This window comes from Semicossyphus pulcher, unplaced genomic scaffold (genome assembly GCF_022749685.1).
Source record: "Semicossyphus pulcher isolate SPU_LCO1_2020_fin unplaced genomic scaffold, fSemPul1.0.p SCAF_7, whole genome shotgun sequence".
Classification (NCBI taxonomy): domain Eukaryota; kingdom Metazoa; phylum Chordata; class Actinopteri; order Labriformes; family Labridae; genus Semicossyphus; species Semicossyphus pulcher.
In genome coordinates this window covers 3,069,328-3,085,246 of record NW_027211748.1, presented here as the reverse complement: position 1 = coordinate 3,085,246, position 15,919 = coordinate 3,069,328, and the positions used below count along the sequence as shown (strand labels likewise).

The 15,919-nt window shown below is 42.4% G+C and overlaps 1 protein-coding gene across 1 annotated transcript; it reads right to left on the bottom strand.

Annotated features, from left to right (window-relative positions):
- Positions 1-809: 809 nt before the first annotated feature.
- On the bottom strand, positions 810-12,113 carry cunh5orf22 (chromosome unknown C5orf22 homolog). The gene is made up of 10 exons (XM_069685150.1): positions 11,887-12,113; positions 11,622-11,767; positions 10,049-10,198; positions 8,540-8,673; positions 8,046-8,326; positions 5,677-5,739; positions 5,027-5,148; positions 2,519-2,585; positions 2,150-2,289; positions 810-1,869 (listed from the first exon to the last, which is right to left on the bottom strand). Exons 1-10 carry the CDS (start codon positions 11,956-11,958, stop codon positions 1,713-1,715), a joined length of 1,332 nt encoding a protein of 443 aa, XP_069541251.1. The 5' UTR covers positions 11,959-12,113; the 3' UTR covers positions 810-1,712.
- Positions 12,114-15,919: the final 3,806 nt, after the last annotated feature.

The following is a 15,919-nucleotide window of genomic DNA, read 5'->3' as shown; positions in this document are numbered from 1 at the left end:
GACGAGGGGGAGAGACGGTGCGGGTCAGAGATATGATCCACGAACATTTTATCACAGTCTAAAAATCAAGTGATCCACTTGCAGTCAGAGTTTAATCATGCAGCGCAGTGAGGACACAGATCTGTGTTTCTCATGCTCTGCCCCTGACTCAATAACGTCGCGATCTGTCCGTATATCCGTTCACAGTTAAGTATAAACTCCGTCTCCAGGCTGTCATATGTCCATAAGCTGTGTAGTTCATGTATTTCACTGATAGACACAGAGCTGGAGTCTTCATGACCCCCCCCTCCCTCCCTCTCTCTGAGCGCCTGCACAGCAGCTCTCCCCCTCTCTGTGCTGCCAGTCTGCATCAGTCTTTTGTATTAGATGATGTTTTTAAAGTGTTATAAAAGTGAATGAGGCTCCGTGCTCATTTGCATACAGAGCGGGAAAGCATTGAAATGCAAAGTGTGAACGCTAGTGCTTAAAGCTGACCACTTGTGACTGGATCACGATAACCACACAGTAATACCAGGTGTGTTCAGGGCCAGTGACTTTAACCACTGGTTTGGGGACTATTCTTTTAAGTCTCAAGTGCTGCATTTTGGCTGTTGCCATCTATTTTTTTTTTTTGAGCCAGAAGTGACCATCTTAGGAATGGTGCCCGGCTAACATAGCTATGGTAGTGACTTATCAATCACAGATAGCCCCGCCCTAAACCCGCCCCTGCTTTCTGGTCTGTGTGACTCTAAATGGGAGCATCAGTGACTAAATGAACATCATGCTGTGTTGAAGAAGACTTGAAACGAGAGATTGAGACCATAATTAGGAAAATGTTTACTGAGGAATAAATCATTTTCTCATAGACTTCTATAGAATCACTTCTAAACTTCTAAACAACCAGTGGAGTTGCCCCCTGCTGGACATTAGAAACATTAGAAAAATTGCAGGTTTAAGACACTTCTGTATTAGCTTCACCTTCAGACACAGAGGTCACGTCTGCCTCTCATATGCAGTGTTCAGGTTACACTCAGCAGTCCTGGGTAACTGCGGTGGAAATGCGGCTTTAGAGACAGCTTTCAAATTGTAAAACAAGTTCCTTAGACAAATTAGAGACAGGAGCAGCAGTATCATTTCTTCAGTCTCCTGTATTCAGGCTGAGATATTCTGTGTTGCAACAGCAAGCTGTGGTTTCAGATATTTAAGACAGCTGAGGAATGAGGAACTCTTCAACATGAGACACAAACATCTGCTGTCAGTTAAAGGAAGGTTACATAAGGGCGCGCAAACACACAGAGAAAACACAAACTGTGTTTAAATAAGCCATCGCGTCTCCCACTCATACATCATGTTAAGTAATCAAGATAAATCTGCTAGATTTGTGCCGGGGGTGAGCCGTAACTGGGTTTCACATACTTAGTAGTAGGATAGAATCTCTGCTGGCTCGAGTCTGCAGTCGAGCCTGAAGTGTGTTGGCTATGAGAGAAAGAAAATCAAAAGACAAGTACGTGTGCATCCAGCAGACCACGCTGTTCTGCAAACCTGTGTTCTCTGCTGTAGACAGTCCAGAGTCTGTGTGGATGAATGTGAACACATCACGTCCAACCTCCCAAACAAAGCTCCAGCTGCTGGACAGGAGGTATTATAACACGCCAAGATTCACTGTAACAGCTTCTACGTGTAACAGTTAGTGTGAGTGTGAGTGTGTGTGTGTGTGTGTGTGTGTGTGTGTGTTAGGAGGCCTGAGGTTGGCCTTCCTGAGTCTCAGTGCTGCTGTGTTCATAGTCTTTGTGCAGGTCCAGTGGTCCGTACAAACTCTCCAGTACAGCCAGGACTCTGCTCTGCACTGAGTCCACCTGCTCCACTGGGCAGTACTCATCCAGACTGGACCTGAAAACAGTACACACACAGCACAGTAACACATTACTTTACTACAACACCCTTTAAAAGACACAGCGGCATGTCAATTTGTCACTTGAAGTTGATTCGAGTCTATTTGTGCAGATTTCCACATGATTACACATTTATATCTACTTGCATTCATGTATTCATGTATGTCAAGTATTTGCATGGACTCTGTGTAATCTCGCTGCACAGAATCATTAGCTCAGCTTTTGGTGTGAACATTTCCTTGTGTAGATGTGTAACTGTGTGGGTGTGTAGTTCGTACCTGGACATGGTGACCAGTGTGGGTTTGGGCAGAGCCTTCAGAAACAGCTGCACAGCCGAGATGAGCCTGTCTATCTCCTCATCAGTGCTGATGTGGTGAGGCAGCTCCATGGAGTCACAGGTTAAACCCGCCTGATGCACCTGAGACAGAAACAAGCCTTCAGTATAAAACTTCACATCTGCCATTTCATCTGAGATATTTCATGCTTTTAATTTGAAAAGCACTGAATCTCTTTTATAAATAATTTCTTAATGTTTCATTTACGTTGAGTTCAGCTACATAAATGTAACTCTATAGCTATTATTATTATTAGAGGTTACTGTGACACATGCTGTGCACACGCAGTCACAGCACAGAAGTACATCTCACCATTTCATAGTCAGGGGTTATATCCCTCGACTTCAGACTGGAAACCAGTTGGGCCAACGACGCCATGCTGCACACACATGTAGGAAAACAAAGTAATACAAACTCTAATTAACTCCCATCGACAGACAAAATAGTGATGGATTGATTAGTTAGAGCTGGATTAATAAGTGTCAAAAGCACTGAATGTTCATCCCACTTTAGACATGTTCCACTGACACAGGTGTCAGTTTGGTGGGTTCAGCCTCCTCTGTGAAACGCCAACGACATATATTTTTTCACACACGTGCTGATATGACAATATTACTCACAGAACATTTAAAGCAGAAAACAATGCTTTGGATGGTTTAGAAATGGTGTCATTATACAGTTTGTCCAGCAGAGGGCGCTCTGACTGCATAGTTCACAATCCTCTCAGCACTGTCTGCAGCTCATGTAGCGGAGCATCGGTGAGCAGACGCTGGTTGAGAATGAATAATACATTAATTCATACCTCTCTGTGTCTAATCTCAGTCACTGTTAGTTTTGTTTCAGCAGCAGCACCTTTCATCAGATCATCATCACTGTACCTTTTCTCACAGAGGACATTATAATACGAGCAATCTCTGAACCCATCGTTTGACGATGATAATAGCCTCCGAACGTTGGCCCACCTCTCTGTATTTTCCAGTGTAGCCGGCATTTAGCAATAAAATGCTTCCAGCCCAGACATCCTTCTCCGTGCGTTGCATTGTTTACAGTCCAGTGAGCGGCCTGAGAAGCGACCGCGTGTTCAGATTAAAGTGAAGTGAAATTCTCCTCCAGATGTGACTGCGCTGTCATTTCTTGGTTCATGCCATCCCCAGAGGAGCGCCCGTTCATCTGTCTGTGCTGAGTCTCAGTTTCACTGTAAACAGTAAGTTACACAGAGGCTGCACTCTGGCTTACTTCAGCGGGATGAAGCCCAAACAGAAACAGATTTTCTTGTGATTGACTTTAATTAACGGCTCTTCAGTTTGCTGAAATAACAACATCGTGATGCAGATTAGGAACAAGTCAACATGAAGCTTTGTCAGGTCTGTCCTCAGGAGGAGAAGAAAACGACTTTAACATGAGACGGAGGGCGGAGCCATCATTGATGATGCATTCAAGGAAGTCAGGAAACGTAAACACTGCATGACTTTCGTGACGCAGCATCAAGCAGATTTGTCTCAAGTTGAATTTTAGATCTAGAGCAGATTGTTAGCTGTTAGCTGTAAGCATGCAGACCGCTGATGAGATGTCATTAAGAAGGATTACGTTCCGCCTGCTTTTGCTCTCCACACAGACTGGTTTTCCTGCATACACCGCAGCCTGCTGATACGTGGTTGGTCAATACTACTCGGACAACAAATGTACTACAAATGGAAAACAGAACACTTCCAGTCCAATCATGCGTACATTCTTAAGTACAACCTGTAAATAGAGATTACAGTACAAGAAGCAGTGTTGTAACTAACTGTGTCCTTTTCACATCTCAAACAAAGGCCTTTTTAACTCACTGGTATCAGCTGCTTGAGCTGTTTATACTGAGGACTGGATCCTGTCAGTCAGCTGTCACACAGGTGTTCATACTCAAAGCTTAAACTCTGTGTAAGAGCAGGGCCCACCATGATTAACGACGTATGAGTATTAGTTTAATTTTAGCTCAGTTTGAGAGGCTCTGCTAAGCATTATTTATTAATCTAATATGTGTAAAAGACAGCAGCGAACAGAACCAGTTCATTCAGCAAACACTGGAGACTTTTAAAGGGAGAAAAAATCCCTTCAGACGACAACAAACGATCACAGAGTGGGTTTAAAGCATCCACACTGGATTGATTTGAATAACTTAAATGTACTTGGAAGTTTGTAACATATCTGAATTGGACTGGAGAGATCTCTAACAAGTTTTAGTTAGGTAGTTTTTCCAGCTGCAGAGCTCTGGACTGTGTCTGAAATCTCCCTAATTGCCTATAAAATATAATTTCAGACTTTAATTACCGTCATTTTCTCATCTCTCTTACGCACTACCTCTGATTTTGGGAGTGTTCGCAGTGCAGGCCATGAACAGTACTTTTTGTTCCAGTCTTTTCATTTTTAGGGCAATCTAAATGATACCTTTGACTCTAATAAAATGCTGCAGGGTAAAGATAGAGTGAACTGTAGAGTGAAGTGGGAGTGCTTTCGGCCCTGGTTTTTTAGATGCTCGTTCGCTGTTGTTGCTCCCTGAAACACGTCACTGTCACAGAGACAGAGCTGTGATCTGTTTCACCTCTTCTTCAATAACTAGTCATAATGTCTGCGTGGGAGAAAATCCCCAGCTGTGCTCACTGTCAGGGATGTAAAGGTGGAAGTGGAAGCTTTTACACAGCTCTGACTCAAAGTTTACATACAGCCACAGCAGACAATGTCTGTGTTCTCTGAGTAAGCTAAAGACCTTCATCAGTAAAGCAGGAGATGTTTTGTAGTTCCCTCTGTTGTTGGAGTGAAATGAACACAGAGAAAGTCTACCCCGGGTTTGTGGACCAGCGTGCCACCGTCTCCTCTCCGTCATCCTCCAGCAGATCAGCAAACGCTGCCTCCAAGTCTTCTAACTGATGAACACGACGATCCACACACTCATCCAGCTCCTCCTGGACACACGATGATCAAAGAAAGGCCTGTTAGTGAGTACAGCCTGGATGATCTGTGGTTTGTTATTTAACAGACCTCTAATGTCAGTGAGTAACTTCCTGTATCACAGATCCACCCATGTCCTGTATGTGGGGGCTCCAGGTGTAGCTCACAGACAGGCATCTGTTCAATACTGAGCTTGGACTATAAGTTACTTCTGTTTTCTGTTCAGCGTTACATCAACCTCCACTGAAGTCAAAGTTCCCCATGTGCTGGGAGAGGATCTAAAGTTACCCCCAATCCAAACGGGGTTCTAAGAGTAGTTCCAGGTTATTACAGAGCAAACACATGGAAAAGGGGTGGGGTCTTTTGTCTTTTCAACTTTTCTTAGAACTATGAAGTTTATCTGTAAAAACACCTCATGACTGTCTAAATGTTGACACTGAGTTTACTGTGTATTTATGCAAATAAGCACATAGTCCTCACAGCTGCATGGTCCTGTGTGTGTATGTAAAGCAGGGCTGTGAGCTTTAGTTACACAGTCTGACCTTGCTGGCATCAGGTCCGGGTCCTCTGAAGTTGTAGAGCTCCTTCAGGATGTCGTACTCTTCCTGGATACAGGGAAACAACATGAAGCAGAGGTCTCTTTAAGGAAACATGTTACACTACAGAGGGATCACTGTGTGTATTAGGACAGAGGTTTATGTTATGTGCGCTTTCACTTCACTTCAGGCTGTAAATGGTTTGTTTCTTCGCTCCATGAGATTCACAGGTGAGGACTGGATCCAAATGAAACAGTCCTCGGCTGTATATGAATGAAATAGATGATAAATAGGAGTATACTTCAGGGCGTGGCTACCCTGTGATTAACAAGCTATCATTCAACCAGTTGGACATTAAGAGGCTTAGTCCTTTCTTGAGTTTGGGCTTAATATGTTCAGAAACGTAAGTTTCGCTTATGACCAGTCGCAGTGTGTGCTGGTGTCTGTATCTGCCTGGATTTTATTATTTCGCTGTGTTCAGGATGTTTCTGGGCGTCAACCTCTGAGCAGTGTGTGCGTGTGTGTGTGTGTGTGTGTGTGAGTAGCCCGAAGACCATAATAGCATGCACAGTGTAATGACAGGACTCAGTAAAAACATAGCAACCAGGTTCAAGAGCATCAACAAATATCCAAGAGAAGCTGAGGGTGTCACTGAGCTGTGGAGGAACAAATGGTAGACAGACTTTTCTAGTCCTGCGACCGCTCAAAGCTGCTTTTACACTACCTGTCACATTCACCCTTTCATACACTGCAGATGGCAGAGGCTGCTACGTAAAGTGTTCAACTGTCAGTCAGTTATCACATTCACACCGGATGGCTATGCCACGGGGAGCAATTTGGGGTTCAGTGTCTTGCCCAAGGACACTTCGACATTTAGACTGAGTTGAGCTGAGCTGGGAATCGAACTTCTTACCTTCCGATTGAAGGACAACCCACTCTACCACTGAGCCACAGCCGCCCCGAGCCTGCAGTTCGCCTCCAAACCTGTTGCTCACTAAAACTAGAGCACTTTATATCCTATTTCATCAGATCCATGACATCATATCAGGATGTGATGTGTGATTTTATAAGAGGTAAAATAATTAGCATCATCCAGGACAGGGCGGGGGGGTTCACGTTTTATTTTAGACATTTTTACATATTCGGGGTCTTAATGACGGATAGGTGGAAAAAGATTTGGAAATGTTCAAGCAGATTTCTGCTTCTGGCTGTAACCCTTGAAAGTTCTTTTTGTTTCCACTGACAGCTCAGATTGTTATTCTAAGTGTGTGACAACATGACAGAAAGGATCCCGACAGAGAGAGACATTTTTGTTTCAGAGGAAGATGATACAGAAACTTAAGTCTCACAGCAACAGGCGAGTTGCTGGAGGAAGATTGGTGCGGAAATGAGAGTCAGAGCTGGAGAGAGGGGTTTATTGTGTTGGAGTACAGAAAGTGTATCTTTAGCTTGTTTAACTTCACTCCTATCAGTCTCTATGTGTTTACCTAACAGATGGAAAATGAAATGGATCTGCCTTTGTCTGATAAATACCTTATTTCTGGTCGTAACGTGTTTATCTTGTTAAATATGCGGATACTGCAGATTGAAGCTGATGTGGCTTACGTTGCATACCTTCAGTCTCATTAATAAATCTTCCTCTTTTTACTTTATATGATGAAACTCTATACTATTATAAGGGTAAATGTTAAAGCCTCATAAAGAAAAGCCTGTTAGTCAATATGCTAATAATTGTATTTAATTTAAAAAATATTGATCATTAAAGGCCTAAACTGTATTTTTTTGACAATGTAACCTCCATGAATATAATTGATGACCTTCTTGTGTTTCTCAGTATAATCATCATCATCATAATTAAGATATATGTCTATTTTACTCATTTCTATATAAGATTTACATCAAAATATGTTCACTTATTCACTCACGGAAGTTTTTGGTGAGAATAACCGAATATACATGTTAAAGACCGATCTCATTGAGGCCCAGTGTTTCTGCTTTCTGTGTTAAATAAATGATGTTTCCGTCGAAGCCCCACAGAGTCTCTACTTTGTGGATATGATGCATTTCCTATGAAACTTGCCGGGATCGTTCCAAAGTCTACTGAATCATATCCTGTTTAGAAGGAAGTCAGAACCTCTCACTGCTATGAAGAAATAATCATAAATCTGCTGTACAATGCTGTAGTTTCTGCAGTTGTCATTTTTAATCAATATAAGATCAATGTGATGGGGCAGAGGTGAGAGTGGAAAATAACTACAACATACCTGTGTGTATAACAGGTGTGTATAATGAGGTAGACGTACCTGTCTGTATAAGTGTGCATAATGAGGTAGACGTACCTGTGTGTATAAGTGTGCATAATGAGATAGACGTACCTGTGTGTATAGCTCCTTGAAGGGGTTCTTACAGGAGAAGAAATCTAAATCGATGTCCAGGATGTACGGCTCTGTCTCACTCACAAGTGTAGATATTCTCTTCACAACATAAGTAGTGGATCCTTCATCATCAGCAGCGCCCAGGCCTGTGTCAGTGCTGCCCCCTGCTGGCTGCAGTGTGTCAGGACATGTGAAGAAAGTCTCAGAGCAGCCGGCCTCAGCTGGATCAGCTCGAGCTCTCTTAGTGGACAGTCTCTCTAAGCCCTCGTCGGGTTTCTGTCCTGAAATATCAGACAAAACAGCATTAAACACTGTTATATATAAAAATAATACAATACATTACAAATGTACTATATGTTAAATGCAGCCATGGACACCCACACACACCACACACACACACACACACACACACACACACACACACACACACACACACACACACACACACACACACACACACACACACACACACACACACACACACACACACACACCTGTAACCAACCCCTGCCCCTGACTGACAGGGTTCACTCTGACCACGTTCAGTCTGAGGGGTTTGGGGTTCTCCAGCTGCTCTTCACACACATACAGCCCATCACTGAGGAAGTAGTTGTCGGTGCTCGTCACCCTGCAGACAGAGCACAAGGCACAAACACAGAAGAGGAGGTCAGGATGAAAAAGGGGGTGAGGTGCTGATCATCTTAATAAATGACTTCAGAGTAGGGCTGCACAATTCATTGAATATGAATCGTGATCACGATTCTAGCTCGCTGAGATTAAGTAATTGATTGACGGTGATATTGCCAGTTAAAATGCTCCGACCATAGAAAACTCTGCTGCATATCAAATCAAGCACTCCCTAAACTAACAGCCCCTCCCTTAGGGGATGGTCGACAGGTTTGGGCTTCACTTTTGGGGGAGCTGGCATGTCATGGCCATAGACTGTATAAATAATGGATGTAGCCACCGTGACGTCAACCGCTTATGAACTAGAGATTTCAGATCATTTCTCATCACTGATCAGCCCCCACAGAGAAGAATTACTGAACCTCGCTTTTAAACTGTATATTGCCGTAGATGGCATAATGGCTCTTAGTTAATCTATTTTACCATCTGCGATAACATACACTTCAGAGAGCCGTTACAGACACATGGCGATCAATAGAAAGACAACTGAGGGTGTTTTTTGACTCAGAACAGTTAAAACAGCGAGGAAAACAGCCCTGCGGCATACTGTAAATAGGAGATGTTGTAGCAGCTCAGACCTGGAAACAGTTTAATACGGAGTTGCCACGTCACCACTTAAGTCCCGCCCACTCACTGCCAAAATACGAAAAACTACTCGCCCGTGAGCAGGTGAAAGTTTTTGCAGTCCAAACAATCACGTGCGCGGTCCGATTCGTGCATGCGCCCGAAACACTTTTATCCTCACAGGCTGAAATACTGCACTCGTGAGCAGAGAAATGTTTATATCGGCACTCAAGCATTTTGGCAGGGGATTAACGCCACATGTGAGGGGCTTACAAACATAATATTACACTGCATTCGTGTGCTGTCAGAATAATCCTAAAAATGTAATTTTGGCTGAAAAATCAACCTTAAAGTCACCTCAAGTCGACACAACAACTCAGGAAGTCAGGACATTGAGTTAACAACTTCCCAAGTTGACAAAGTTTACATTATATTACACAAAAACACGGCCGATAAAAAAGGAAGCATTTGGTAGATTTAAGAAACTTTTACTAATAGTAATGCATATCAACTGTTCATTGCATATAATATGGTATGGGGTTATGACTGTTAGTGGCTGAACAGAGAGACTCAGATTAGCTCTGAGCGATAAAATACAACACTTCTTACAGTGTCCGTGTTGTTTGTTTCTGAAGGTTTGATTTTCAAAGTTCCAGAGATCCAACACGGAGAAGTGAAAACACACACGTGGCTGAACTATAGCTGTGTTGGGACTTTAAAGATGCACACAGAGGATGACATGTGTGTCCTACCTGATGGTGGTGGTCGAGGAGTCTCTTCCCACAGACATCCTGTGCTCCCCCTCTGTGATCTGCTGGGCCCAGTATGGATGCAGCCAGGCCACACAGGACACATGACCAGCGTACACCATGGGCATGATCCAGTTCTCTATACTCAACTCACTGAAATACAAGTTACATGAAGTGAATAGTAAGTCCAACACAGCACCTGTCACAGCAAACACTGGGTGTGAGGCAGTGTGCATCCAGCACTTGTCTAACATCCTGCTTCTGTTTTGTTTTTTACACACGTTGGAGTCCAAATGACAAATAGGTACAAAAGCTTTTGAATTGCTTCAGAAAGTGTTTTAGCAGGTAGGGTTTGGGTAGATCCGCCCCCTGAGATAGTGGCTGCAGTCCTTTTAAGCAATTTCAGGTGATCAGTCTGTCCACTAAAAGTTCTTGTTGTTTCCACTGACAGGCTCAGATTGTTATTCTAAGTGTGTGACAACATTACAGAAAGGATCCCTGCAGAGAGAGACCTTTTTGTTACAGAGGAAGATGATTGTTTTAACCACAAACAGACGTTACATCGCTCTCTGCAAACACACCAGACTCCATTGAGAAAAACAGTGATTTTACCTTCCAGAACACAGTAGCTGCTGCTCTGCAGCTGCATTGATTTTTTAGTTTTCTAGTGTAATTGTGTGTTTAAAAGTAATTTCACCTCAAATTATACAGGTTCTGTTACACTACCACTACCTCAACGAGCCCAGCCTGCTGTAACATTTGTCAAAAGGTTGTGGAGACTATAACAGCATCATGGCTCATTTATTCCCCCATCTCAAACTGATAACGACACTGTAAGACACGTGACAGTGGCAGCCCAAAAACACCTGCTGAAAGGAATAACATTAAAGTTGAGTTGAAACGGCATTTCGAGAGTATCTAGCTTCCGTATGGTGACGTATTTCCGAGTGAAACAGGACGTGCAGGCGGGACATATCATTAGAGGGATTTGATTTGATCGTTACGAAGTGGGCGTAGACAGACGTTCTCCACAGCGCAGTAGCTAGCTAACTGACCGAGCGTTCTTGGTGCTCTGCGGCTAAATGTTGCAGATTGATTGGTTGAAATTGTTTGGTGCTAACTTACGTAAGCACGCGTGAAATTTAGTTTTACTGGAAGAAAAAATTATCGGATTTTGATACAAGAATACGAAGAAATTGATTTTCTGTATTTTTTTGGCCTATATTGTCAAATAGATCACAATATTACCGGGGATGTGATCTAAAAGGATTAAAATTACATTTTTCATTTCACCTCGACTTTAAAGGTATCATGTCGTAAACATTTCCTGAAACCAATTTGGTCGGAAAAGATACGAGAAACGCTACCAGCCGCAGCTCCTCCTCCCTTGATAAACTTCCTGCAGTGGAAACAAAGCTTTTGTCTCTTGCTAAAGTTCTGTCAATAAAAATGAATTCTAACTTTGAAGATTTTATTTGCCCTATTTTCTGTTATCAGCTCCCTCCTGTTTGTATACTTTTGAGTTTAATCAGATGAATGAGTCAGTCTGTGGTGTAACGATCAGTATGTTTGATACCTGAAGAGTTTCTCCTTATCAAACACGGTGTCTGCAGACATGTTGACGGGGATCAGCAGGTCAGGGTGGGAGTCCAAATGAACCATCTTTATGTTCTTCAGTGGGAGATGTCTGGATGCAATGGCTCGATAAATATGACTCACCACCTGGTAAACAAAAGTAACACAGGCCATTTAAACATTTACCATGAAAAACAGTAGAGGGTTCATGGTGCACTTCATAATAATAACAAGTCAATATCTGCTGTATTTAAAAAGAAGCATACATCGTGGTGGTCCTCCACGATCCACACCGGAAGCTCCGTATAGACCCTCTTCAGCGGGACACAGCTCGACATTGTAACAGAGAACAACGGAACGATATTAAAGTCATTTGATCTCAAACTTGACGTTTTTTGCTCATTGAACTTACGTCATCGCGGCATCATGCTGACCACGTGCAGTCAAAAATAGTTTGAAATGTAACGTTACACCCTGCCCCAAAAGCTGACAGCCCGACCCACCGCTGCCAAAGAGCACACCGGAAATGACGCAAAGCTTTGTTTTTATGTCCGGATAGAAACAAGAGTTTCGTGTTAGATCCTAGTATTTTACTATATAGCCATAGAAGAGCCGTTAAAAAGGAATAAACCAGTGTAAGCTTAAAATAAAAAGAGGAATGCATTTCAGAAAAAAAGTAATTAATAATGAATGCCGAAGCTTTAAAGGGAAATGAATAAAGTAAATAACCGTGGAAACATGAAATGAAATGTATAACAATGAATACATTTTTTATTTAGAAATATTTTTGTTCATTTATTAATGTTGCTCAGTGCTGCTCATGGTGGATTCATGTTGGGTCTCTCTTAATAACTTAATAACAAAGAGTACGTTCTAGACCTGCTCTGTCTGTAAAGTGTCTTGAGATAACTTTGGTTATGATTTGACGCGATACAAATTAAATTTGATTGATTGATTTCTGTTTTATTTAGCTACTTTTTATTCTATCTTATTTATTTAGTGTATATACATTTGTCTATTTTTATTATTTATTTTATGTATTTTTTGCATCCCTTTATCTTTCATTAGATTGTATTCGCTAATAATATCTAATTAATAGGTTGGACATAAAATTGTAAAAGTTGGGTTAATGAATCTTCACAGTTTGTGAAGCATTATATAAGCAAACTGTTCAGTTTTGACTTGCAGTCTATAGCGACAAAACTACAGATACAAACTGAAATCCAGCAGATCAGAAGTCATATTTAAAATGACGTGTTTTAACTTTGACTCTAATGTCATTTCTACCGTTTTTTATATGATATATCTGAACTTATCTTTATGATTGTATGAAAAGAGAACATTAAAATGACTCACTGGTGAAATGTGTAAGCATTAAAAAAGACTCTAGTATCTCTCAGACTTGTAATGTAAACATATTATTATCCGATTTTGTAGCATAAGGTCTACTGGACCATAGAACCTGAACCCCTTACTAGCATGGAGCCATGTAACCATTTATTGAGCGAGGGAGAGGGCAGACCAGTGGATGAGTGATTGGATGAGTTATCTTACATTATAACAGATCTACTATGGTTAAAAGTAATATTTCAATCATTCCTCAGGATTCTATATAAGAAAACATAAATGAATACCTGATAACAAAATATACAAGCTCATTATCCTCTGAACTGAAACAGTTTGGCTTAGTTTTTGTGGACTTCAGCTCGGCGTTCAACACCATCATCCCTGAAATCCTCTACCACAAACTCACCCAGCTCACTGTGCCAGCCCCCACCTGTCAGCGGATCACCAACTTCCTGCCTGACAGGAGGCAGCAGGTGAGGCTGGGAAACATCACATCCAGCACCCAGACAATCAGCACTGGAGCCCCCCAGGGGTGTGTGCTCTCCCCACTGCTCTTCTCCCTCTACACTAATGACTGCACCTCAGGGTCAAATACAGCAGATTAGATAAAGGTGCATTGCATGTAGGTCTATAACATACAGGATATTTACAATAAGTCATTTAAATATATATTTATATGTTTTTTAAACCAATGGAAATGTGTGGCAGCATGGTCACAGCCAGCATGGGGCAGTGCTATGAGGATATATTGAGCTGAGAGTATGTGCATGACATAATTGGTTAAACAGTTAGCACACTTAACTGAATACATTTCTATAATATAGGTAGAATATAAATACAAATCTGTGTATTATTAGGAGGTCACTGAATCCCTCAATATGACTCCATTATAAGTGATTCATATTAAACTTGTTCAGTCAGGAGCAAACAGCAGGCAGAGAGTCGGAGAGCTGGTGAACAAAGATGAGCATTTAGCAGCAAAGAGGCATCCATTTCATCAGTTGGACACAAACACAATAAATAAATGCTAAAAGATATGTTTCTAACATGTTAGCTAGAACATCTTCAAAAGATGTCTGAGTTTTGTTCTGCTGCCCCCAAGTGGCAGGAAATAGCTGCTGCTGCAAACAGGAGAAACATGTTCCTGCAGTTCAGACAGAACGTTGTATAATACATTTGCTTTTATATTAAAAGACTACAAAAGAAAATAAGAGCACATCATGGCACAGTTTTATTTGTTGTTACAGCCTCACATTTCTGCACTTCCTTTAATAGGAATTAGGACTCATTTTAACTTGTAATTTATATTCTAATGGAGCAAAATGCTTAATTAATGAAACACACTCTCTCTTCCCCTCCCCCTCCTGTCTGTGTGTGTTTGGGTAATTGCGGGAGTGGAAGCAGGTGTGCGGGGGCCAGGCTGTCAGCTGCAAACCATCGCAATCAGCCTGCTATAAAGATCCAGTCCTGACTCCTCCAACCTGCCAGATCGTAGACTCTTGGTGTGTCTGAAACCGCATGCTATCATACTAATCATACTAACCGTGACGTAAAATTCAGTGTGTCATGCGTTCCCATCTCATAGTATGCAATTTTGTGTATGCGAGAAATGCCCGGATGTATACTATGGTTGTACTCAACCGCCCCAAAATGCATTGCGGCTATTCAGCTTCTACTATGGCGGAGATGGACCGGAGATCAGACTGGACATACGTAAATGATTAGGTCACGCGATACGGAGAAGACGGCTCTGAGTATGATGCCAACGGCATCCTAATAGTCAGGTTAGTAGGCAGTATGCAGTACATACTGTTTGAGTATGTAGTAGGCAGTACGTTAGTATGCGGTTTCGGACACAGCATCTGTTTATGCAGTTAGTCACCTTCAAGCCACTTGATAGTATACTCTTTTGCCAGTATATTATACCCTAACTCCTGTGTCCTGTCTCTGCAGTTTCTCCAGCCGACCCCTGCATCTGTCTCCAAACCTCCTACTGCCCTCATCCTCTGCTCCTTCCCCTGGCTCCCTTCTGCAGTGGACCCCTGCAGCTCATACTCAGGCTCTGGCTCCCTCTGCACTGGACCCCTGCAGCTCATACTCAGGCTACTGAATAAAGTAACTTCCTTGCCCTACTCTCTGCCTCCAGCCTCTGCTTTTGCACCTGGGTTCACTAGTCAGCCGTAACACCTGTTTGATTGTCCATGTTTATAAAAGGTTTATAATGAAGGATTTATGTGTTCTGAACAGGATCTCTGGCTTTCTTTAGCTTTAAATGAGCTAATGAGAGGACTGTACTTCTAGTGTAACAACAAATGCTTTCTTTAACTGTCTTAAAATATATCATTGACTTATTTTGAAAATTGCAACATTTGAAAAGTATTGCTCTTCTGGTTTGGCAAGGCTGCACGGTGGCTGTCGCCTCACAGCTGGCAGGTTCCTGGTTCGAATCCCGGTTCATACATAGTGGGCCTTTCTGTGTGGAGTCTGCATGTTCTCCCCATGCATGCTCTCCCATGGTCCTCCGGCTTCCTCCCAAAGACATGCTCGTTAGGTTCAGTGGTGACTCTAAAACTTGAGTGTGAAAGGTTGCGATTGACTGATCAGTTCAGGGTGTACCCCACCTTTCACCCAATGACTGGGTGACTGGCTGGGATTGGCTCCAGCCACCCTGACCCTAAAAAGGATAATAAATAATGGATGGATGGACTCTTTTGGCTGCATGGTGTGTCACATGTGATGAATGCTGTCCCATTAGTGTTTTAACCCCAAACTGGCCGCAGCGTTGCCCCAGCATCATCAAAAACACACCCCAGTTCAGTCTTGTGCTTCTATAATCTGGTTTCTGCAATGTGCCCCTGTAGGTCCGCACTGACAGCAGCACAGAGATCCTCCAGTGGCTCTGCAGGTTATTGTACAGCAATGACAGCTGAAGTCAGTGTATTTGGCAACAAG